At 49.4% G+C, this 24231-nt stretch overlaps 1 protein-coding gene across 2 annotated transcripts in view; it reads right to left on the bottom strand.

The window, feature by feature from the left end:
- Eef2k (eukaryotic elongation factor 2 kinase) overlaps positions 1–20526 on the bottom strand; it is a 60670-nt gene extending 40144 nt beyond the window's left edge. The window contains exons 1-2 of one of the 2 annotated variants that reach the window (XM_006980326.4): positions 20244–20526; positions 6497–6815 (exon numbers count right to left, since the gene is read on the bottom strand). In XM_006980326.4, coding sequence (XP_006980388.1) covers positions 6497–6739 — 243 coding nt within the window. In that variant the 5' untranslated portion in view covers positions 6740–6815; positions 20244–20526. The remainder of the gene's footprint in view (positions 1–6496; positions 6816–20243) is intronic. The other variant, XM_042282912.2, reaches the window with a different exon arrangement.
- Between the last annotated feature and the right edge of the window lie 3705 nt (positions 20527–24231).

The raw sequence follows: 24231 nt of genomic DNA, 5'->3' as shown, positions 1-24231 counted from the left end.
TTCCATCTGATCCTGTCCTAAAGCAATCCCTGATGGTGACAAACTTCCTTAATCAATCTCCATCCCCCCTCCCCCCATGTGTTTCAACACTTTACATCTGGGACTGAGACCCTTTCTCACATAGGGCAAACTTCCTCTGAGGGTCAGATTGGTATCTCCTGAGAGGCCTTCTGAGTGATTCTGCCCCACCCCTTGGGAACATGGGGGCTGGCAGAACCTGACATTTCACCATACATACCCTAGTACCTGCTGGGGCCTGTTTTTTGGAGGAAGGCCAGATGGCCATTTTGGCTCAACAACCCAGGTTACCATGTCAACAGTAAATTAAGCGCCAGAGGAAATGAGGTTGGAAACTGAGCTCTAGCCTTTTCCCTGACCCACTCCCATGACAACAGTCTAGCAGAGCCTGCTTTCAACGAGGTAAGACGGTGAGCAATGAAGACTTAGTCCGCCCTGTGCCTGGTTCAGGATTTCACCAACTGCTTCCTATTTATAAATAAGTCAAAGAATGGTGGGGCCACCAACTGCCCCCAGCCTGCAGTTCGGAGCGGACTCACAGAGTGACACTCAACGGTGACAGGTACACGAGGGGTCTGCTGAGAGCCCCACAGAGTTCGAGACTGGAGGTTTCCTTGAACAAGGCCTCACCTAGAAGTAGTTTTAGGCAGAGGCACACAAAAGGAAGCCATTCTAGGAGCTTTGAGGTATGTGGTGGGATGAACTGAACCCAGAAGTTGCTCCTGGCTCCTCTACCAGGATTCTGAACTCAACGCTGAAGTGAGGAGCTTTAAGGATGGGCTATTTGGGGATTTGTATGTGAGGGGGAAGTAATGTGACCTGGTGATAGTAGCTTTTCTTAACATTTTTGGGGGCTGAGGACACAACTCAGTTGTAGAGAGCTTCCTAAGCAAAGCTTGAGGTTTCTGTCTGGGAGGGAGAGAAGGTAATTTAAAGATCGATATTGTGCTTTCAGATTATCAAAACAATGAACTCCAAAGAATTAAAATTTCCCCAGGAATCCCAGGCTGGGAAAAGGGAAAGCTAAATCCCAGGTGACAGTCAGAGCAGGGGCCTGCTTCCCAGGAAGAGAGTTCACACAGTTCTGACTATAGATCAGCTTGCCAAGACACAGTGGGCCGCTGATGGGAGGGATGACCCTTGACCTCGACTACATAGTTGCGCCTTCTGTTTAAACCTAAACCCTCTGTGTCAGCGCCCTGGAGACAGAGGGGCCACTGGACCTCTTACTTGTTCCTGCGTACAACGTGGCTGCACTGAGTAACTCTCTCTCCTCTGCGTTTTGTTATTTTCTCTTTAATTGCTGTATTAACGATGGTTGGTGGCTTAGCCTAACTTGTTGAGTTCATGAGTGTGAGAGTGTGTGTGTGTGTGTGTGTGTGTGTGTGTGTGTGTGTGTGTGTGGTATTGGAGATGAAACCCAGGGCCATGCCATACTAGGAAAGCATTCTTCCTTTGAGCCATATCCCCAGGCCCTGAAGTATTTACAGACATCGTTTTTAAAGTACAATTACCTAGTAACATCACTCATTTTAATGTAAATATGTCTCTCTGTTAGACTCTCCATTTAAAGAGATCTCTCTGCACCGGCTCAGGAGCTGGTCGCATACTGAGCCTTTCTAGCTGTGTTTGGAGATGGAAGCTGGGAAAGGGGGAGCTTAGGGTGGAGTGCTGGGGTACTGGGAGTCTGTTCCAAAGCTGCCTTTCCACGGAAAGCAGGATGAACTGGAACCTGCCCTTCAGGGTGCCCAGAAACCCAGAGGAGACCGAGTTATTTTTGGAGCTATGTGATGGAGAGTGAGTTAAGCTGGAACTCTAGCCTGGGAAGGGAAAAACAAAACAAAACAAAAACCCCACTCTACCCCAGTGTCTGTAAGAACTAAAATCATTCATTTTCTAAAAAGACAAATTCTGAAGTCATGGAGGATGGTTTTAATATTAAATCTTAATATAGTAACAGGTATTTAATGCTAAGTCACTGTCTCAAGATAACTTAAACATGGATAAGAGCGCTGTGTGTTAACTGCTCCTCCATGTTATTACACAAAGCCCAGTAAGGTTCACCTTCCTCCTGTCCTTTACAACGGCATTGCCAGGGTGTGGACAGAACCCTAATAAGACAAACACCCTCCTCCTCAGTCAGAAGCTAAGGAACGGCTTTCTGACCAAACCAAAATAAAGAACTAACTACATTTGATATCATTTATCATTTATATATACATTTGATAAATCTCCTCACCTGGCTGGGTGGGGTAGCGCACGCCTTTAATGCCAGCACTCAGGAGGCAGAGGCAGGCGGATCTCGGATCTCTGAGTTTGAAGCCAGTCTGATCGACAGAGCTACAGAGAGAACCCTGTCTCAAAAAGCCAAAAACAAACAAAATAAAATACACACACACACACACACACACACACACACACACACACACACACACACACACACAAAACCAAATCTACTTCCTAAATACATACATGTAAAATGTTATTAAAATATATTTTAAAAACTGGACAAATACAGATTTTTGAGGCAGGATAGAAAGACAGGAAAGCTATGGGACATGAGAAGGGAAAGGAGGCCTCCCCCAGGAGTGAGGTTAAAATAAACCCACTCATCACCTGAGCGCCATGAACCCCACCCCCAACAATAAACACTTCCTGTACAAGCTGCTCAGAGAGTTCATTTTCTTTAGAGAGATAGTTTAGAGTAACAGTGCCTCAGGCTAGCGCCTCCAATCCTCCCCCAGCCATCCCCAAAAGGTCCCCAGTAAAACTTTGTTTACAATGATGTCCTGCCTTCCGTACCCCTGTGAGCGAGACTTTTACATTATCAACTGTAATCCTGCAGGTGCCCCTCGGGAAACACCCAGTGATCTCACATTTCTCAGCAAACCTTCAAACCTCACAAAATCCAACATACGAGGACTGTTGTGAAAAAACCAAACACTGGGAGCTGAGCAGCTGGTCCCTACGGCAGGGTGTGCACAGCCATCTGTCCGTCTGCACTCTAAGAAGCGCACCCACACTCATGCTCTCAGGGGTGCTTTCCCTTTCCTTCTGAGCACCTCTCTTTCTCTCAACCCTTGTGCTGAAGCCCATATTGAGTTATCGTCATTGGGGCTGGGGATATAGCTCAGTGGTAAAGGGCATGAGGGCTGGAGCTGGACCCCAGTACCCCTGAGGGCTGGAGCTGGACCCCCAGCACCCGAGGGCTGGAGTTGGACCCCCAGCACCCCTGAGGGCTGGAGCTGGATCCCCAGCACCCACATCAGAAGCCACACGGGCATGGCAGCCACCCGTGATCCCAGAACTCAGGATCCTCAGGGTAACCTGGCTAGCCAGAATCAGTAGACTTCATAAAGAGACCCTGCCTCAATAAACAAAGTGGACAGTGATGGAGGAAGACATCCAATGGCTTCTACACACACATGCAATCATACACATATGCAAACAAAACAAAAATACCTTTATGAAACCCCAACTCTGCTAGGCATGGTGGTTGGTGCATGGCTTTAATTCAACACTGGAAAGGCAGAGGCAATCTGATTTCTGTGAGTTTGAGGCTAGCCTGGTCTACACAGTAAATTTCAGATCAGTTACACGGTGAGGCCCTCTCTAAAAGCATAAAAACAAAACAAAACAAAACAAAAAAACCCTGCTTCTAAACTGGCTGGTCCTGTAATTCTCTGTGTTGAAGCCAGGACTCATGAGATAAGGTCCTTAAGGGCCAGGGGGCCCCTCAGACAGAGGCAGTGGAAGAACTGCTTCCTGTGCCTGTACCCCCAAACACTGACAGTATCCAAGGTAGAGAACTCACCAAGTCAGCTTTTATCAGGAAACAAATGTAGGGGAGGGCAGTTAAGTATTGCAAAGGACTTTTTCGTGCATGGGTGGTGGTGCTGGGAACAGAATCCAGGACCCCAGACAGGCCAAGCATACACCCTACCTCAGCATCTATACGTCCTTTTAAAAGCCTTTATTTTTCAGTCAGTAACAAATGGCTAGGGCTATATGCTGGGGTGTAGAATCAGAAAGGGAAGTGGTATGTATGCAATGCCTCCAGTATGCACACAATCTAAGGTACTGTTTCAAAAACGATGGTTAACAAGAATTCAGCCTGCCCCTCCCTCACAGGTGAGATCACAAAGAGAAGGGCACACACTGTTTCCTCACTGTACTCAGTGTTTAGCTAATATCAGAAACGTTAATAGGCCATAAGTACACACAACTGAATTAAAACGTAATTCAGTTCCTAAGCTCATTCCTGTTAAATGGGTTTCAATAAAAGCATGAGATTCAATACATGTTTGTGTGTGTTCTGTCTTTAAAAAAATATATATCTTTCAAGATTCATTTTTTAAAATTTCATGTATGTATATGTCTGTGGGTGTGTATGCCACATGTGTACAAGGGTGCCCAAGGAGGTCAGAAAGCATCCCATCCCTTGGAGCTGGAGTTACAGACAGTAATGGGCCAGCTCAAGAGGAGGCTGGGATCCAAACTTGGGTTGCTTGCAAGAGCAGCACGCATTCTCAACAGAGGAGCCACTTTTTAGCTTCTTTTGTCTTTTTTAAAGACATGGTCTCATATCCCAGGCTGGTCTCAAACCCGAGATAGAGCTGATGATAACCTTGAACTTCTGACCATTCTACCACCACCACCTCTCAAGTGCTGGGATGTTTATGTGATGCTAGGGACGGACCCCAGGGCTTGGTGTGTGCCAGGCAAGCGCTCTACAGACCGAGCTGTATCCCCAGCTAAATACATGTTTTTTGAAAATATAGTACTTACCATTTCTCGGCCTTTTGGCTAAGATCAAGTGAAAATATAGTACTTTACCGGAAGCCCATCACCAAACCCAAGCCACTATACTGTTGTATTTGTGAAGGGTGTGGACAGTGGTCCCCTTTATCTGTGACTTCCCATTCTGTGGTTTCAGTTACTTGTGGCCAACAAGAGATAGCACAGAAGTTATCTACACGTACACAGTACAATGTGATACCTTGAGAGAAAGAGAGAGACCCACGTCCACCACTTCACAGTTTGTTCGTCCCAGTTTGGTTCTCTGCGGTGCTGGAGATGGTGCCCAGGGCCTTGTGTATGAGCTTACCACTGAGCCACACCCCCAGCCCATAGCTTTATTATACTGTATTGTTATAATTGTTCTGTTTTACTATTAGTGACTGTTAACCTCTTAATGTGTCTAATTTACGAGTTAAACCTTTATCACAGGTCTGTGTGTACAGGGGGAAACAGCATACAGAGGCTTAGGTACCTGTCATGTCTCAGGCATCCCCTGCAGTCCTAGAATACACTGTTCATGGGTAAGGATGGATTCCTGTACACATGCTCCAAGAAGAAAGATCTTAGCCAAGACTGGTGGCTCTATAATCCCAGCACTTGGGAGATGGAAGCAGGAAGATTAAGAGTTCAGAGTCCAGGCTGGCCTCAAACTCATGATCCTTCTGCCTCCACCTCCTTCAGCAAATCCTATCCTACAGGCAGGTGGTGGTAGTGGTAGTGGTGGTGATGCACACCTTTAGTTCCAGTACTCAGGAGGCAGAGGCAGGTGGATCTCTGAGTTCAAGGCCAGCTTGATCTACAGAGTGAGATCAGATAGACATGGCAACATAATGAGGCTAAGATTTCACGAGGCACTGTCTTTAAAAAAAAAAAAGAAAAAGAAAAAGAAAAAGAAAAAGAAAAACAAAGAAGAGAAAGAAAGGAAAATAAAAATAATCTTGAGCCAGACACATAATCCCAGCACTCCTAAGGCTGAGGCAGGAGGATCATGAGCTCATTATCAGCTTGGCTACTTCGTGAGACCCTGTCTCAACAACAAAGCATGAGAAATGAGATCCTTGTACTTTTTAATGCTCTTCAATGTTTTTTACTGTATCCTGCTGTTCCATTCTTTCTTGAATGTTGAGATGTGGTCCGTAAGCAATGAATACACCCGCCAAATTTTTACACACAGGGAAGGATTATACAATATCCAAGTCTTGCAGTCTACAGTGCTCTGCAAAATTTTCTATTAAATTCTATTTTGTTCCATTTCTCAAAAAAAAAAAAAAAAAAAGGGTAAGACTCAGGGAAAGGCTTTTAAACACCCATTTTAAACATTACATTTGTTTATTGTGTGTGTACACGTCCATGTGGGGGAATGTAGGTGCCACGGCATAATTGTAGGCCAGAAAACAGCTTACAGGAGCCTGTGTGGGTTCTGGGGATACCAACTCCAATCATCAGGCTTACCAGTGAGTGTCTTCACCTGCAGCCCCAAATGGTTTTCAATCTACTGCTCTGTAGTGATACACCGTATCTTAAACTAACAGTCACCTCCCAGATGAACAGGAATACTCTCCCATCCAGAATGCACTGCCAGGGTTTGAAGACAATTATGACATCAAACAGAGACCCCAGCTCCCCATCCCTCATAATAGGTGAGACGGACCCACGTGCAGAACAGGTGGCCACTCACCTTGAAGTGGAAGGAGCTGGCTGGTGACCCTGTGGAGCCGCACTCTGTTTTCATCAGGTTGCTGTAGTAGTTCTGGACCTTGGAGCTGACATTCTGGTTGGACATGGGGTCATCAGTGATGGGGCAGATGAAGTAGTCCTCATCATCGTCACTGTCTGCATCGGAATCCCCATCGCGGCCAGCTCGGGAGGACCCGCCACCGTCAACACCTTCCAGGCGGAAGATGAGGTCTTCGTCTGCCATGTTTCAGCGGTGCCCGTGTTACCCGCGGGGTCCGCTGTGCAGCCAGAGTTACTGCGCAGGTGCAGCAAGGACGGTCCTGCAAGGGAAGCAGAGCGGAGGTGGGTGGTCTGGGTACCTGCATGATGCTGGTGATGACCACACCGTCAGAGGTAAAACCCAGAACAATCATTTGGGGAGGCAATAAGGTGAGAACGTTTCAAATGTCCAAGCCTATTGGCCCAGTCATTTCACTTCGGAGAACTCTTGAGTGCTTAGAAACCAGAAGTGTCTAGCAAACAACCACAGCTATTTTAAGACTTAAACTATATCAAACCACTCCTCTGCTTACCACCCTCCAGCAACTCCTCCCATACAAGGACTAGAACTCATGCTTACTAAGCCTGCACGGGTTGGGGCCCCTGGACCTCTCAGGCCTTAGCTGCTCTTCCAGGAGAAACCGGTTGCTTTCCATTCATCCGACACATCAAGTGCATGCCCACCCCCCACCCCCAAGGCCTTTGCATTTGTTCCCTGCGCCTGGAACAGCTTTCTGTGTTATTTCTCACTATTGGGGTTGTAGCCCAAAGGATGCCACTTGAGAGAAATCTCCAAACTTCCAGGTCAAAGACCCTGTTGTATTTTCTTCTCAATGACCTTCCCGTGTTGAAACTGTCCTATGTACTTTCTTTTCTTATACTTGTTTCCTTTTATTGAAAATAGATTATTTTTTACATAATATATCCTGACTACAGTTTTCTACTCCTCCCAGTTCCTCCCCACCTCCTCTCCCACTTGGATTCACTCCCATTCTGTCTCTCTTTAGGGGAAAAAAAAAAAAAACCTTCTAAGGAATAATAAAATATAACAAAATAAGATAAAACCAAAACTATTACATCAAAGTTGGACAACACAAACAAACGGAAGGAAAAGAGCCCAAGAGAAGGCACAAGAATCAGAGACCCACTCATTCGCACATCCAGAAGTCCCATAAAAACACTAATCTGGAAACCATAATGTAATATATACAGAGGACCTTGTGGGGCGTTTACCCACCAACCCCACAGCTCCCCAGAGTTTCCTTGAGTGCCAGCAGCAGGAAATATTAGATAGAAGGATTTATTGCGGAGACTATCGTGGAGATAAACAGATAGAAAATAAAGGATAGCCTCGAGAGGGCCTGGAACCTTTTCCAACAGGCCCCAACTGTCTCTGCCCCAGGGTTTTTATAGAGACACCAAGGGGTGGAGCAAAAGACCTCTTCCCCCAGCACAGCCAAGTGCAGACCATCTCAGACACCTGCACTCAGGCCCGTGGTCCTAATCATCCTCTATGTGAACCTGCTGGGTAAAGCCACGAGGAACCTGAGAACGGGCTCCCATAGGACCTGCTGCAAATCCATGCAGGTCCTGTGCACGCTGCCTCAGTCTCTGTGAGTTCATATGAGCTTTGCTCATGCTGATTCAGAGGGCCTTGTTTTCTTGGTGTCCTCCATCCTTTCTGGCTCTTACATGGCTTCTGGTAGGGTTCCCTAACCCTGAGGGAAGGATACAATGGAGACATCCCATTCACAGGGCTGAGTGGCCCAAGATCTCTACTCTCTGGGTAATGTCTGGCTGTGGGTCTCTGCATTTGTTCCCATCTGCTGCAGGAGGAAGCTTCTCTGATGATGGCAGAGTAAGACAATAATCCCGGAGTAAAGAAGGATATCATTAGGAGTCATTTTGCTCTCCCCCCCCCCCACTTAGGAACAGTAGTATTTGGATTTACCCTGGGTCCCTGGGTTATCTAATCTGAGGTTCTTGGTCACCCAAGCAGTATTAGGTATGGGCTCCATCTCATGGAATGAGTCTTGTACTTATTTTTTTTTATGTGTGCACGTGTGTACATGTACAGGTATGTGCCGGTCACAGAGCATGTATACAGGTCAGAGAACAACTTGCCAAAGTTGACCAACTCCCTTCCTACCCTGTGGCCCCCAGGATGGAAGAGGCCATCAGGCTTAGCAGCGGGTGACTTCACCTGCTGGGCCATCTTGCAGGCCCTTTTCCTTCATTATCCACACGCCCACTGACTGGCTTAGAAAGTGCCTGGCACAGACATAACATTCGATGTGTTTCCCCTCAGTAAATGAACATTCTTACGATTGTCCTCTGAAGCTCCAATAACATCAATGACAGCAAGAAATTGCTAGTGCCCACAGATGTCCACCAGTGAAGGCCTGTTCCATAAATTACAGTATTTCTACACTGTGTGATGGCTCGAAGTGGGAGGTCTAGAACCCAGGGACACACCGACATGGTCCGGAGACAGTGCAGCAAGACTCTAAGAAGGAAGTCTCATACTGGCAGGGTCAGCTGACTTTCAGCCAGACGCTAAAATGACTGAATTCGGCAAGAATAATCTTCGACAAACGGGGCTGAGAGACCCTGGATCCCTTCCCTACACTGCATGCCAGTGTGACATGGAAATGGACCGAAGCCTAAGAGCTAAACTCAGGAGGTAGAGGACATCTTCACAATCTTGGGTTAAGCAGAGGCGTGGGTGCGGCACTGGGGTGGTACTGAGGATGGACCCCAGGGCCTCGCACACCCTAGGCAAGTGTTCCAGTCCAGCCCTTGGGTGTTGTGGTTTCCTTTGACATAAGTTTTATTACATACAGTGCAGGTTGTCCTTTAACTTTCCGTGTACCTGAGCTGGCCTCGAACTCACAATATCCTTGCTGCTACCACCTCTCAGGTGCCTAGACTACAGTCAATTTGTCACCATAACCAGCAAGATTTCTTCAACATGGCAGGCAAAGCAATAGGAACAAAAGAATAATTAAGATAAAGAGCTTGTTCGTGATGAGGGACACTATCATATAAGAGGGGAGTTGGAGAGATGGTGGTGGTGGTGGGGGGGGTTAAGAGCATCTCTTGCTCCTGCAGAGCACTGGGGTTCAGCTCTCAGCACCCACATGGTAGCTCACAACCACTCATAATTCCAGTTCCAGGGAACCTGACACTCTCTTCTGACCAGACACACATGGGGTGCACACATACCCACGGGCAGGCAAAATACTCATACACATAAAATAAAAAGTAAATAAATCTAAGAAAGAGTAATACAAATGCATACACAGAATAACTGATGTTCTCCTCCAGCCTCTATTGGGTGCTTGTGGTAGATACAAACACAGACAGACAGACAGACAGACACACACACACAAAAGGATTTTAAACCCACACACAAATAGCTGGAGTACACATGAAAAGATATCATTAGGGAAATACAATTTAAAGTCACACCCCACTAGGATGGATACAATCTTAAAACTGGGCAATAAAAAAAGTCAGCAAAGACGTCCAGGAATTGGAACCCACAGTTGCTAGAGGAACTGTAAAACCGTACACCTGCTATGGAAAACAGCCTGACAATTCCTTATGGCCCAGCATTTCTACTCCCAGCATGCACTCAAAGGAAATGAAAATGTCCTCACAATCACTTGTAAACAAGCTGGGTGTGGTGACTGTAATCCCAGCACTCTGAAGGCTGAGGTGGGAGGATTGCAGGTTCGAGTCCAGCCTGGACTACATAGTGAGTTCCAGACAGGCCCACCTAGGCTACACAGTAAGACCCTGTCACTGACACACACACACACACACACACACACACACACACACACACACACACACACACACAAAGGGGAGAGGGGGCTGCCAAGATGACGTAGCGGGTAAAGGTGCTTGCTGCACAAGCTTGGCAGTGAGAATTCAATTACCAGAACCCACATGGTGGAAAGAACCAATTCCCCAAATTGACCTCTGACTTCCACAAGCACACCACGGCATGCATGTCCCCATATACACATCATGTATAGTCGCACAAAATTAAAAAAGGAAATTTTTTGCTGGGTGGCAGTGGCACACGCCTTTAATCCCAGCACTTGGGAGGCAGAGGCAGGCGGATCTCTGTGAGTTCGAGGCCAGCCTGGGCTACAGAGAGAGATCCGGGACAGGCACCAAAACTACACAGAGAAACCCTGTCTCAAAAAACCAAAACAAACCAAAACCAAAAAACAAATTTTTATAACTTTTACACAAACATTCCGAGTGTTCCTATGTCTGGCCTAGTGTTTTGTTTTTGTCTCAGCCATCTCCTTCTCTTGAGGCTCTGTCACTTTCTTGACAGCTGCTGAAACAGAACACACATTCACATTCTAACTCAGCACACACTCCTAAAATGGAAATTAAATCTCAAAAGCCCGTACTCGGCCTTCCTTGATAAGATGCACTCTTGCGATGTCCGATTGAACGCGGGCCTGTGGTTTTTATTTCTTTGGACCCTCTTCCTTAGTGTGCTGGCCATACGTTCATTTCTGTACTCCCAGTCTGAAACTTCACGTCAGCTGCCAAGTTTACCCTCAGAGCAGGCCAGCCTGGGACAGATGCCAGAGCCACCTGATCCTCTCTGGGGCTTGCAGCTTCTCGCCCCAGAGCCTTTTCTGTCCCAGTCCGCTTTACAGACCAGGACAATGTGGCACCCAAGACTACTAGCAGACTCAACCAGGTCAGTGGCTCCAGGAGCCAGGATGGTGCCGTGCTAAATAGATTCAGCTGTGGCCCCAGTCAGTGTGGCTTGGAGCTGAGATGCAGAACTTGGCCACTGGAGCAGGCAGGGCTCTGTTGCTGTGATCTGGCCATATTCATCTCCTAATCCTTACCTGACCACCCCTCCCCCACTGCTCGACAGTGGCAGCAGCGGTGGGGAAGTGGCCTTCCACAGCTAGCTCACAGATGCCTCGAGATAAACACTCTCCTGACCCTGGGGACCAGCTGTGACTGCCTGGCACCATGCCTCATACCCGGCAGGCACTTGGTACACATCCCGAATGGAGTGAACCCAGTTTTGCGGGTCTCAATACGTCCTGAATCTGCTCTTAAGGAAGCTGAGGCAGCATCTGTCACCTGTCAAAGCTGTTTGCTCCTACAGAGCTAAGAACACAGTCTCTCAGATAAGGGCTGCATTTTCCAGACAGCCCAGCAAGACCATGAGCTGTGAGACGTTTCCTGGGGAGAAGCGAACTGTCTGTTCACTCCTCAAAGGGCAGTAATTACGGACAAAAGAGATGATCCTCCCAAGTACAGCTTGGTGACCCAACGGGGGAAAACTTACAGATTTGCAGGGGGGTGGGGGTGGGGGACGACGACTCGGAGGCAGCTGCTCATCTAAACCTGCCCCAGACAGTGAGGACTCAGGAAAGCTGCAACCTGGAGCTCCGGACCTGCCTCGCGGGCTGCTGGGCTGCCTGTAGAGTGTCTGTTCCCCAGCTATTGCTCGCTGTCTGTATAACCTCAGGAGGAGCCCGATTAGTCTTGTAGCTTTCTGAGCTGCTCCCCGCAGAGGGGAAGTTTCAGTTCTGTGGAAATGCTTTCACAACACCATACACCCAAGTGGATCTTACTGAAACAGAAGCAGAAAGGCTGCGTACAACCTGAGGGGAGGGTCGGTTTGTTGTGGTTGTTGTAATATTTGTTTAACTGGGGTTGGGGGCGCTCTACAAAGTTCATGTGGAGGTCAGAGGACACCAGCGGGAGTCTCCTACCATGTGGGGTCCAGGGACTGAACACAGCCAGCAGGCTTGGCTGCAGGCACCTCTACATTACGAGCCTTCTCCTTGGCCCCTTAGGAAAGATGTTTAAGGGGGAGACTGTGTTCTCCTGGCTAGAATGCAGCTGTGGTTCTTGAGCTTAGGCAGCTGTGTTAGGCCATGAGGTACAGCCACACCCCGAGGCTGGCACAAACACAACACACAGGTCTCCCATCAAGGGGCAGCGTCCTCGTCATGGATTCACAAACACCATAGTTTGATACAAAACCTTGTACAACGATGATCTATCTCGCTTTTCCTTTTCCCCTTACTACAAGTTGCTAATTATATTGGCTCCAGCGACGCTTTCTCTTCCATAGCATAAAAAGGTCACATTCCTTATGACTAGATGCCTGGGTAGGGACACATGAGGAAAACTAGCCTCAGTGAGGAGTTGTAGCTTGGTGGCTTGATCTCCCTCTGCACATGAAGACAGGCACCTAGGGCGAGTCAGATTGCTTGCTCCAGACACAGAGAAAGTCCAGCAGGCCTTACCTCAGCTCCCAATTCCAGTTCTGACCCTCAGCCTCCTCCTAGCAAACTCAATCTATTGTGAACTCCCAAATCCAAGGAAGGAGACCCTAGTTGACAAGACATGAGAACTTTCCAGAAGTTGCTCACTTAGGCACCTACAATTTCCCCTTCCCGCCTCAACATACCTGGGGAGAAGTTTCTGGGGGAGGGGGCAGCCAGCTCAAGTCCTCCGTCCCTTCCTTTCTCACTGCCATCAATGGGGGAGGTAGAATCAGCTCACCAGCACAGGCCGAGGCACGGGAACAACAGTCATCTTTATTTGTGTCAATTGTGAGGCTGAGCCTTGGGTCCCAGACAGATGTGGACCTGGATATCTGGGAAGCAGCAAAACCAAGCTCCCTCAGGGGTCCTTGGGAAACAGCTGTTCTCTGGAAGCCAGGACCCCTGTGTGTCTTGCTATGCTGGGATCCTATGGCAGCCATCAACATGACAGACTATGCTTGTAATGACCAAAGCAAGGCCTCCAGGACAAGGGACAAACCACAATGGCCGCTGGATCTCCTGGGGGCTCACCCTCAGTGCCCAGGGCTGCCTTTCTGTGGCAGCAAAGGCTGCAGGGTCCCAGAGTCACTGCTACTGTCCTGCTGTGACTAATGCCTGTGCAAGATATGCCCGGCAGCGTTTGCCCACAGCCTAGGCCACACAAGTGACTATAAACACAAGAGTGCACATGCCCCTCAAGACCTACTGGCTCCTACCCCTGAACATGGGGTAGAGGAGCTGGAATCCAAGCTGCCCGACCACACCTGCACTTCTCTGTTCTATGACTGATCATTATTGGTTAGCATCATTATGGCTCAGACGCCGGTTCACAGTGATTAGCTCAGAGGTCATGTGGCTCACTAACTGTCTGCAACTCCAGTTCAGGGGATCTGACACTCTCTCCTCTGACCTCCAGGAGCACCAGACATATGGCGCACATACATACGTGCAGGCAAAACACTCATACACAAAGTGCTAAAAAAACAACACAAAAACCCCTAATATATAAGGCAGAGCTGGGGACATAGTGTTCACCTACTGTGTGTAAGTGTGGGCTTGCGGTCAGTGGAGAAGGGGAGAGGGGAAGAAAAACATAACTTAATTTTGAGTGCCGGGGTTGTAGCTCAGTGACATAGCCACTGTCTAGTATATACAAGACCTGGACTCCATCCCCAGCACTAGAAAAAAGAAAGTTCTCCGGAAGCACATAGCTAAAAAAATAACACCCCTTTCCTATCAGGGCCACTCATAATGCCACACAGATCACACATTTCTCAACGCCTGTGAAGAGCCTTTGTAACTGTGTACAGACAGCAAAGTTCCCCATCCTTAGATGCAACTGCAATGTCTCCGACTATTCCCAGGGGTGCTCTTGGTGGGTATCACCGTAAGTCAAAACAATATACTTTCCTGTCCTCCTTGTTTCCTATTGCATCTACTTCTCGAACCCTGGACTGTCCTGCCTCACAGGGTCCTCAGCACTGGACTCGGGGTGCACCATCACACCCGACGTCTATGTCCTGAGATCTCTCAGTGTGAATTTCCTGATGTGATAAACAAGGCTTAGCCCCACCCCAATCCCATTCTCTCTGCTTCCTCCACCCCCACTGGTGGCTCCGCCTGATCCTTCAGGTGCCAGGCAGGAACTTTCTGCCCAGCAGAATTGGCAGTACCTTCCTCAGAGTCGAGCATGCGTTCCTGCCACCAAGAGACAGAGGAAAAATGCGGCTTTGGAGTTGCAGATGGATGAGAAAGAAGCAAAGGCCTGGGCTCCAGTGGCCCTCTACCTGACAGGATTTCCCCAGAAATTAGACGAATCATACATCCGAAGGGCTGGCTGCGTGCCAGGTGCTGCACTGGGCAGGTTGGCATGTGACAATGACGAGCCACTGGGCCACAGAGGCTTTTCCTAGCCACCTTTCTTTGTCGTGCCCTCCCCCACACCCCCTGCTCTGCTTCCCTCTGTAAGGCGAATAAATTTCACAGAGAAACTGAACATCAGAAGAATTAAGTAACCAGCCCAACGTTGCTCAGCGAGCCATGGCAAATTAGGACTTAATTCATATCTGTTTGTCTCAAAGGTCTTATCGGGACAGATTTTTTTTTTCATGATTTGGCTTTCCCTCTTGGGGTCTCAACCACGCCACTGGGTCACTGACTCCCCAGGTGGTAACACCTCAAGTGTCTCACATGCTAGCCGAGATGGGCAGCTTTTCTGTAGTTCACTCCTGCGACCTGCCCGGATGGTTTGTGCCAGGCTTGGCGCTCTGGACTGCAGCTGGAGGCGTGAGACACCATGCCTCTTGTGAGAACAGTCACACGGCCCGGCCACAGAGAAGGCCGTGTAAACACAGAGCGCATCCTGAGAAGCGAGGCACGCCGTATCCCTGGCGTGACCAGCCAGGAGTACACCACGTCCCGGGGATAGACACAAAAGCCAGCGCCTAGAAGACGATCAAACACTAAATCCAAAGCCCTCCTGTGCAGGATGCTCATTGAAGCCTTAATGTCAATCTTTTCTGCCCTGTACTCTAAAATGTCATTAACATTTTATTTTAAAACAAAGAACTCTTGTGCAATGGCAGGTTTGTGTGAGCAGGGTCCAGGTTGCAGCCCTTGCGTTTCAGCAGAATGGACATTGACTTAGCCCTCAGCCTTCCAAGCAGGTTGCTGTTCCTGCCAGCCAGGAAGCTGACGTCTCTGTCCCTGTGGAATGTGTGGAGAATGAGGAGGGTGAGGGTGTGTGTGTGTGTGTGTGTGTGTGTGTGTGTGTGTGCATGTGCGTATGTACATGGAGGTCAGAAGTCGCTGAGTGTCCTGCTCTATCATACACCACCTTATCTTTGAGATGGGGTCTCTCAATGAGGCTGGAGCAAGGCAGGCAGCCAGCAAGTCCCAGGAATCATCCCATCATGCCTGGCTACATCCCAGTGCGGTTGCTGGAATCTGAACTCAGTCCTTACGTTTACCCAGCAAGCTCTCTTCCCCACTGAGCATGGTCTCCAGGCCTCTGTGCTATTGGCAATGAGCTAGCTAGTACAATTCTTTCTTACAGGGCAACATGGCCCGTGGGACATCAAACATTTGGCGGCCTCAGTGATCTCTACCTACTAGTGAGCCAGGATGGAGTGGAACAGCCCTGGCTGGAGCCTGTTCTAGTCAGGTGAGCATCTGGTAGCTGCTGATGCAAATGACCCATTTGTGTCTCACAACTGGGGGATGGGGGCGGGGACAGGAGTTCTAGGACTCCTCCTTCAGAACCAGAAGCCTGGAGTCTTCAAGGGTCTGTTCCTGCTTCCTTTCTTGTCTTCCCATCCTTCTTCCTCCCTCCTTCCTTCCCAGATTTGAGGACAGAGTTCAGGGCAAGCCCTCTAACCCTGAGCTAACACCTAAGCTTCCTCAGTCGTCATCTTCTACCTCTTTATTTACTTATTTCCTTTTTTTTTTTTTTTTTTTTTTTTGAGACAGGGTTTCTCTGTGTAGTCCTGGCTGTCCTGGAACTTGCTCTGTAGACCAGACTGGCCTCAAACTCAAGGATCCGCTTGTCTCTGCCTCCAGCGTGCTGAGACTAAAGGTGTGTGCGACCACATCTGGCTTCTACCTCCTCTTTATAAGGATCCTGTGGTACAGTAAGACAATTCAGGACAATGTCCCTCTCCCCTCTGAGAAGTCACTTTTGCTGCATAAGGCCACACACCTTCGCAGGGCTGGGATGTGGACCTCTTTAGAGGGGTTGTTATTGTTGCGCCTCTGGGCGGAACAGGACTTGTTAGGCAGGACCTGGGAAGTAGTGGGGGAGGGTGTCTAGCAGAGTGGGGGTGGTCAGGATGGAACAACAGCAGCTGGCATTTCCAGCACCAATCCTGCCGTTAGGCATGGTGGGGCTGGGGGGTTGGTCTCCCTGGGGTAGCTACTGTTCACTGTCTGCTGATTTGCAGGCAAGGAAATGACCCAGGGAAGGCCCTCTGGGGGAGGTAAGAGCCAAGCCTGAAAGGGACAGACAGGTTTGGCCCCAGGGGGTAAAACACTCCAAGCCGCAGAACCTGTGGGTGTGAGGGCAGGGAGAAGGCAGACTCTTGTGGAAAGCGACTGATCTGGGCCTGGAAAGTAGGAGACATACATTCTGATGGAGGAAACCAGTTCCGACATCTCAGTGCTTTTACTCTGACATAAAGTACTACTGCTCCTAACAGTTGACAGTTAATCTGTGAGTCCTTAGTGCATGACGAGGCTCTGGATATTAATGACCCCCACTTGCTGCCTTACTTCTGATGCCTGATGCTGTCCCCCCTTCCCCCTCAGAAACACAGCACAAAGCAATAAAGTGTCTGAGTCACAGTAATGGTACCACAGGGGTGGGGGTGGGGGGTCCAGGCACAGGCCATCACAGTCTGCCCCTTTACGTCTGTTGATTAGGACAAGGTTCACTCCTAAGTGCAGAACCCTGTGCTTCAAAGCCCAGCCAAGGGATACACCACGCAGCCCATCTTGAGCTTTCGATCATGGGTTTGTCTGTGGTTTTTGTTTTTCTTTTGAGACAGGATCTTTCGTAGCTAGGCTGGCCTCCAGTTCCCTGTGTAGGAGAATGACTCTGAACTTCTGATTTTCTTGCATCTGTCTCCTGGGTTCTGGGATTATGGGCATAAACCCACCATACTTGGTTTTATGAGGGCTAAGAGTGGAACCCAGGGCTTTGTGCCTGTTTGGCAAGAACTCTACCAACTGGACCACATCCCCAGGCCTGTTTTTTGCAGGAAGTTCTTTTGTTCCAAAGAAACTGAGAGATGAGTCCAGTGCTCAAGATATCATGGACAAGCTGGGTGCCGCCTAGAGCAGCCTGGATGGGCCCAGCCGGTGACCGTATCTCCCAGCAGCTCCTAAATGCCTCGGTGAGACCATGTGATTCAGGCCAATGAAATAACCTTCCAGGCCCACTCAGCTGCTCATTTCCTACACCCTGGCAAGCTCAGGCAGATGTCACTTCCATGTCATTACACAGGTCACCTGCTGTGTACCCTCCCTGCGCTTCATGGAGGGCAAGGGTTCCGCTCCCTGACACAGAATCCTAGCACACTGGCATTGCCCGGCACACTTGATTCCATCAAGCACCTGCCCAAAGCTATTCTCCTTTTGCAACTGATCACCAACTTGTCTCCTGGTCAAGTGCTACACTCCTCTACCAGATCTGTGGCCTCCGACTCCCTGGAGGCAGGCGCTGGTTTGTTTTTTTTTTTTTTTTTTTTTTTTTTTGATATTTTTTTTCTTTTCATTTTTCTTTATAAGAAATTTTCTACTCACTCTACATACCACCCACAGACCCCCTAGCAGGCACTGTTTGCTTCATTCTACAGTTGAGAAGACTGAGGGACAGAGAGATTTAGTGCCTTCCCTATAATCACACAGCCAACAAGGCTGGGAAGTTGGATTTGAAACCGATGTTGGCCCAATTCAGGGACTGTTAATGTCCATCTTCCTCAACCAGGAAACCCAGCAGCGGCTAGCAGCCACCCCTGGGAATTTCTTAGACATGCAAATTGGGAACCTCACTCCAGACCGACTAAATGAAACTCCAGCGTGGTCCAGCAATCAGAGGCAAGCAGGCTGCGCAGAGGGGGTCGAGGATGTGCCCAAAAGTTAGACCCCAAACCCACACTCACCTCTGGCTCTTCAGCCTGTGAAATGCTTCTCCGAGCTACTGTGCCAGCAATTCACCCTTTCCTTCCTCTGAAGCCGGGTAGTCTATACCCACAGGCCCTGGCTTCGAGAGTTTAGTCAAATACTGGTGTGTGTGTGTGTGTGTGTGTGTGTGTGTGTGTGTGTGTGCTGCTGACTGTGGAAGCCAGAAGAGAGCACTGGACCCCTTGGAGATGGCGCCACAGGCACGGGTGAGCCACCAGATATGTGGTGAGGGCAACCTAGTCCTCATGATCTAGCAGCTCTTTCCCCCTTCACTTCAGGAGCAAGTGCTGGCGACAGGAGCCTGCCACGCCCCCCCCACGCCCCTCATCCAACAAGCTTTAGGGCTCAAACCCACGGACCATCCGGGTTCAACTGATTCCTGCAGCTGCCTCAACAGGACACCTCATCTCCTCCACCTGAAGCTCGTCCCCCCCCCCCCCCCCATCAGTCTGCCCAGCTGTTAGGACTTGGTTTCTCTGCCCCCATCCTGACGTTCTCCTTCACAATAGGAATTGGAGCAGAAAAGGAGCCTGAACCTCGATCCTGCTCTGCACCCCCAGGTTCCTCCAGGCAGTTCCTTCCCAGGTGGGAATTAACAGCTGCTAGCCCGGTGGAAGTCAAGACCTCTAGGCTCGAGTCTGACCAGGGCAAGAAGAGAGAGAGGTTTGAAAATATCCTGTGTGTGGAACAGCGAGGTAGGGCCATTCAGGAAAGGCACAGCTAAGGCGCTCAGACCCTCCAAAGAACCGAGTGGGACCCCATTCTTTGGGACAAAGACTCCCAGGGGAAGTGGGAGCCCTCTCCCCCTCTCCAGCTCCCGCCTGCCTTCCTCTCCCAGGAACTCTTGCAGAGAAACGAGAAGAACAGTGTCTAAGGTCGACGTCTGAGCACGGCCTGGGCCCTTTGCTTTCTCCATACAGCTCAAACACCCCTTCCTCAGGGAAGTCTTCCCGAAACTTCACTCTTAGTCCCCTGCACACACCTAGTCTACATTCCCTACCTAGCCCCTCGGGGAGTCTAGAGACCCCTCCGGAGCTCGGTTTTCTCCTCTGTAAAATCCGCTTTCTTAGTTCTGTGGCCCCAAGACAGGGAGCGCTCCATCATAGAGGAACCAGAAATACGCCCCCAGGGAACAGCATCCCCAAGCCAGACCTCACTGCTCCCCAACACACGCGATCGGTCTCACTCAGGGCGCAGCTGGGCAGGTTTCCCGCAACCTCCCTAGCTAACACTAGCTCTTGGCCAGGGCTTACCCCGGAGGTCCCCGCCCCCGCGCCACCAACTGCATATTAATGCTCAGCCCTTTGGCGCACATGTCTCCAATGCCTGCCAACACCCCAACTCCCTCAACCAACAAGGGCGTATACTGCACAGACCTTGAGGTTCCAGGAATTGAGGACCGCACAGGCCTCCGGTGTAGGGACTGGGTGAGGGGAATGCGGCTTGGGTCTTGCAAGGGACAGGTAGGCTCGCCGGGACATAGAGAAGACCGGGGCGGAGGCCTTCAGGCGCTGCCTGGTGCAGCCAGAACGGCACCCAACGCTTGCCATAGTCGTTCATCCCTTACTTTACAGGCGCAAATACGGCGCCCCGGGGGAACTTGGCAACCGGAGAAGTGCCCCAATTGCCTTTCGGGGAGCCGCTGCAGCGGGGCGCGCAGGCCCGGCTCCCCGTCCAGCCCCGCACGGCAGCTTCACCTACCTCCCGCAGGGGGACAGAGGCGGCAGCCGCTGCCCACGGTCGCAAGGATCCCGAGTAGCTTGCAGAGGCTCACGGCCGGGCGCTCCAGGGTGCAGGGCGGTGGATGATCGCGGGGCACGAGCTCAGGCAATTTAGAGCCAGGCTCCGGAAGCCGCGGTGGGACGCGTGGAGACGTCCGAGCTCAGGAGCGGAGCGCGAGCTGGAGCTGGGGATGCGGCTGCAGCTGGGACTGGAACTGGGGTTGAAGCGGCCGCTAGGACCCGAGCAGGGGCGGGACTGACGCACGGGGCGCACGCCTCGGCTCACGTGACCGCCTCCGGGTGGCCGTCACCTCCCTGCAGCTGCCACTTGTCTCCTGGCTCCCCCGCCTGTTGAACACTTCCTGAGAGTCTGGGTCTAAAGCCGTTAGGCTGTGTGAGTCTCTGGTCTTCCAGACCCAGGACCGGGCTCCGTGGCAGAATGTGCCGAGCATAACCTAAAATACTTTACCAGAAAATCTTCGGATTTTCCGACTTCTGCTTTGATGAAACTTACGACACTTCACAAAAAGGGGGAGAAACAAAAATTTTGTTGAAAAATGCCATGATGAATCCAAATTTGTGATAAGCTAATTTTTAAGGTTTAGACACGCCTGACAATTGCAAGTACTTGTGTAATTTTTAATTAATATTGTCATCAGGCCTTCCTGGACTCTCTGGAGAGAAAAAAAAAGTTAACAGTATTCTTAACTCTGAGCCTAGGACATGGCACATATTAGGTGCTTAATCTGTGGGAACTTGCGCATGGTGGTGGACCCATGCAGTCCCCAAAGGGTGGCAAATACAAGGCCAGCCTGGGCTACATAGTGAAGCCTGTTTCAAATGAACGTAATGAATGGAAGGGAGTACGGGAAGATGTGAAGACTGGAAACCAGTGGTAACAGCCGTGGATACTTTGATGTCATATCCTTCTGCATACTTTAGAAGTAAAAATCTAAACAGCTGCACTTTTTGAGCTGTTTGTCCCTCCAGCCAAATGTCAGCTCTAAAGATAGGCAGGCGTCACTTGCCCTGTCGTACAGACCATGGGACTGAGGCTTAGGAAGGTGTCGTGTACAGGAACACAGCCAGGAAAGGTGGTGAGCTATCCGATCTCAATAAAGACCACTGGCAATAGACCCTGACTCTGGAGCCTTCAGATTAAAGACCCAAAGACCTGGATCACCTTGGGGTTCTGCCATGCCAAGCACCAGGTGTGTCCTCTCCACTTTGCACCCTCAGAACCATGAGTCAAAATACACCTTTTAAAAATTAGTTTGCCAAGCGGTGGTGGCGCACACCTTTAATCCCAGCACTCAGGAGGCAGAGGCAGGTGGATCTCTGTGAGTTCGAGGCCAGTCTGGGCTACAGAGTGAGTTCCAGGACATCGAGAGCTACATAGAGAAAACCAACTCGAAAAAACCAAAAACAACAAATTACTTATTTTATGTGTATGAGTGTTTTGTCTGAGAATATCTAATCCTCAGGAACTGGAGTTACAGACAGCTGTGAGCTGCGTGCGGTGTGGATGCTGGGAATCAAACCCAGGTCCTCTGGAAGAGCAGTCAGTGCTTTTACTCCTAAGCTATCTCTCCAGTCCCCCACCCCCACCTCAACACACCACATATTTTGTTGTTTAAGACACACTGACCTCTACCTCCCAGTCAGCTTCCTGCCTCTGTGTACTAAGCTGCCATCCTGATAAACGCTGTCTTGAAAATCACCCAGTCTGTGCTGTTTAGGTTTGTCAGTTTGCCCCAAACATGCTTCATCTGGAAAGAGGAGAGACCTCAATTGAGAAAATACCTTCAACAGATGGCCTGTGTGCAATTTTCTCAGTGATTGGAAAGGCCCAGTTTACGGTGGGCATGCTACGCCTGGGTGCTATAAGAAAGCAGGCTGAGCAAGCCTAGCAGAGCTAGTCAGTATGCAGCGTTCCTCTGTGGCTTCTGCTTCTGTTCCTGCCCGCAGGTTCCTGCCCTGACTTCCCTTCATGATGGACTGTATGCTGTAAGCCAAAATAAATCCTTTCCTCCCCAGGTTGCTTTTGGTCATGGTGTTTTGTCACAGCAACAAAAACCCAACTAGGAACGGTACTGTGGCATTGTAACTGGTAACAGAAAGGGACCTCACACACGGGCAGTAATACTCCTTAAATTCTCATCACAACCTTATTGTACAGAAAGGGACCTCACACACAGGCAGTAATACTCCTTAAATTCTCATCACAACCTTATTGTACAGAAAGGGACCTCACACACAGGCAGTAATACTCCTTAAATTTTCATCACAACCTTACTGTACTCCACTTCGTACGCAGAACACTGGGGCTATGAATGTGACTTTTCCAGGTTTACACAGTAATGATAGAGGCAAGGTTTGGCCCAGATCTGGATATATTCTGACCCTTCTGTCCTGTAAGCCTTGGCTCTGTGGTAATGGAGAGCAGTAAATCCTGTTCTCGAAGGGGAAGTCAGCCCTTCAGACCTGAACACTATTGTCAGCATGAATATTCCCTGCAAAAAGTTGGACGTTGTTTTGTCTTTCTCTTTCTTTCATTTCTTTTTCTTCCTTCTTTTCTTTCTTCTTTTGAGGCAGGGTCTCTCTACATAGCTCTGACTGTTCTGGAACTCACTATGTAGACCAAACTGGCCTCTGCCTCCTGAGTGCTGGGACTAAAGACATGCCCCACAACATCAGGCAAGTTTGACTTTCTTGTTTAAAACCCCATGTTGCCACATGAACTCTGAGAGGCAAATGCTTCTGCCTGGAGCTGCCCAACATGACAGCTCACAGGACTTTTACCCCAGTCTGGCCTGCCTTCTGAAAGATCAGCCCCTGGGAACAGATAGGGTGCTGGAGCACTGCTCCCAGCTGGATTTACATTTTTGATTCCCACTTCCTAAATAGATAATGATGGTGAGCATGTTTCCAGGTATTCCTTAGATATTTGTATGTTACTATAGAGCCTAGCAACCCCTCTGTTATATGCCTAAAGGTAAAGGGAATATGCAGAGGAACTGGGGGGTCCACAGATGGCACAGGAGGTGAAGGCACTCATTTGCCAAGCCTGACAAATAAGCTTGAGTCAATCCTGGAACTCACATGGTGGGAGATAACTAATTTCTGCAAGATGGTCTCAACACACACACACACAGTAGCATGTATATACCTACACATACATGCACACACACAAAATAAATTACTGTAATTAAAAAATTAGAATATATACCCACATTAAAAACAAATAAACAATTATGTATGGAGCTGAATGTGACGGACATGCCTGTATTTCCAGAACTCAAGAAGCTGAGGCGGGGTGGGGTGGGTGGTGGTGGTGGTGGTGGTGGTGGGAGGGGTGGGTGGGGGGATGGGGGGGCTGAGGAGATGGCTTAGCCATTAAGAACACTGGCTGCTCCTCTGCGGGATCCAGGTTTATTTTCCCAGCACCCACCTGGTGGCTAACAACTGTCCCTGCAGTCCCAGAGGATCTGACATCCTCTGCTGGCACCAGGCAGCATGGTGGTACTCAGACATACATGCAGGCATAAAAAGTACAAAATATATTGAAAAACAAAAGTTTAAAAATGGTGTCTCACTATGTAGAAAATGCCTAAATACATACAAATAAATAATAAGTAAAAAGTCTGAAGCATGAGGATTGCTAGTTCAAGACCAGCCTGGGCTACATGGCTACATAGTAAGACACAGTTTTTAAACTTTTTAAAAGATAATTTATGTGTCTTGACTGTATTCACCATGGGCATGCCTGTTGCCTGTGGAGGTCAGGAGACAGGGTTGGGTCTCCTGGACCTGGAGTTTTCGATGGATGCAAACTACCACGTGGGCACTGGGAACTGAACCTGGGTCCTCTGTAAGAGCTACAAGTGTTCTTCACAAGAGCCGAGCCAGCTCTCCAGCCCTGAGGCAGTTTTTATAAAAAGACTGGCAGAGTCCAGGAAATGACTCCT

The sequence above is a fragment of the Peromyscus maniculatus genome, chromosome 1 (assembly GCF_049852395.1).
Source record: "Peromyscus maniculatus bairdii isolate BWxNUB_F1_BW_parent chromosome 1, HU_Pman_BW_mat_3.1, whole genome shotgun sequence".
In the NCBI taxonomy this organism is placed as follows: Eukaryota; Metazoa; Chordata; class Mammalia; order Rodentia; family Cricetidae; genus Peromyscus; species Peromyscus maniculatus.
This window is presented reverse-complemented; position numbering and strand designations above follow the sequence as displayed.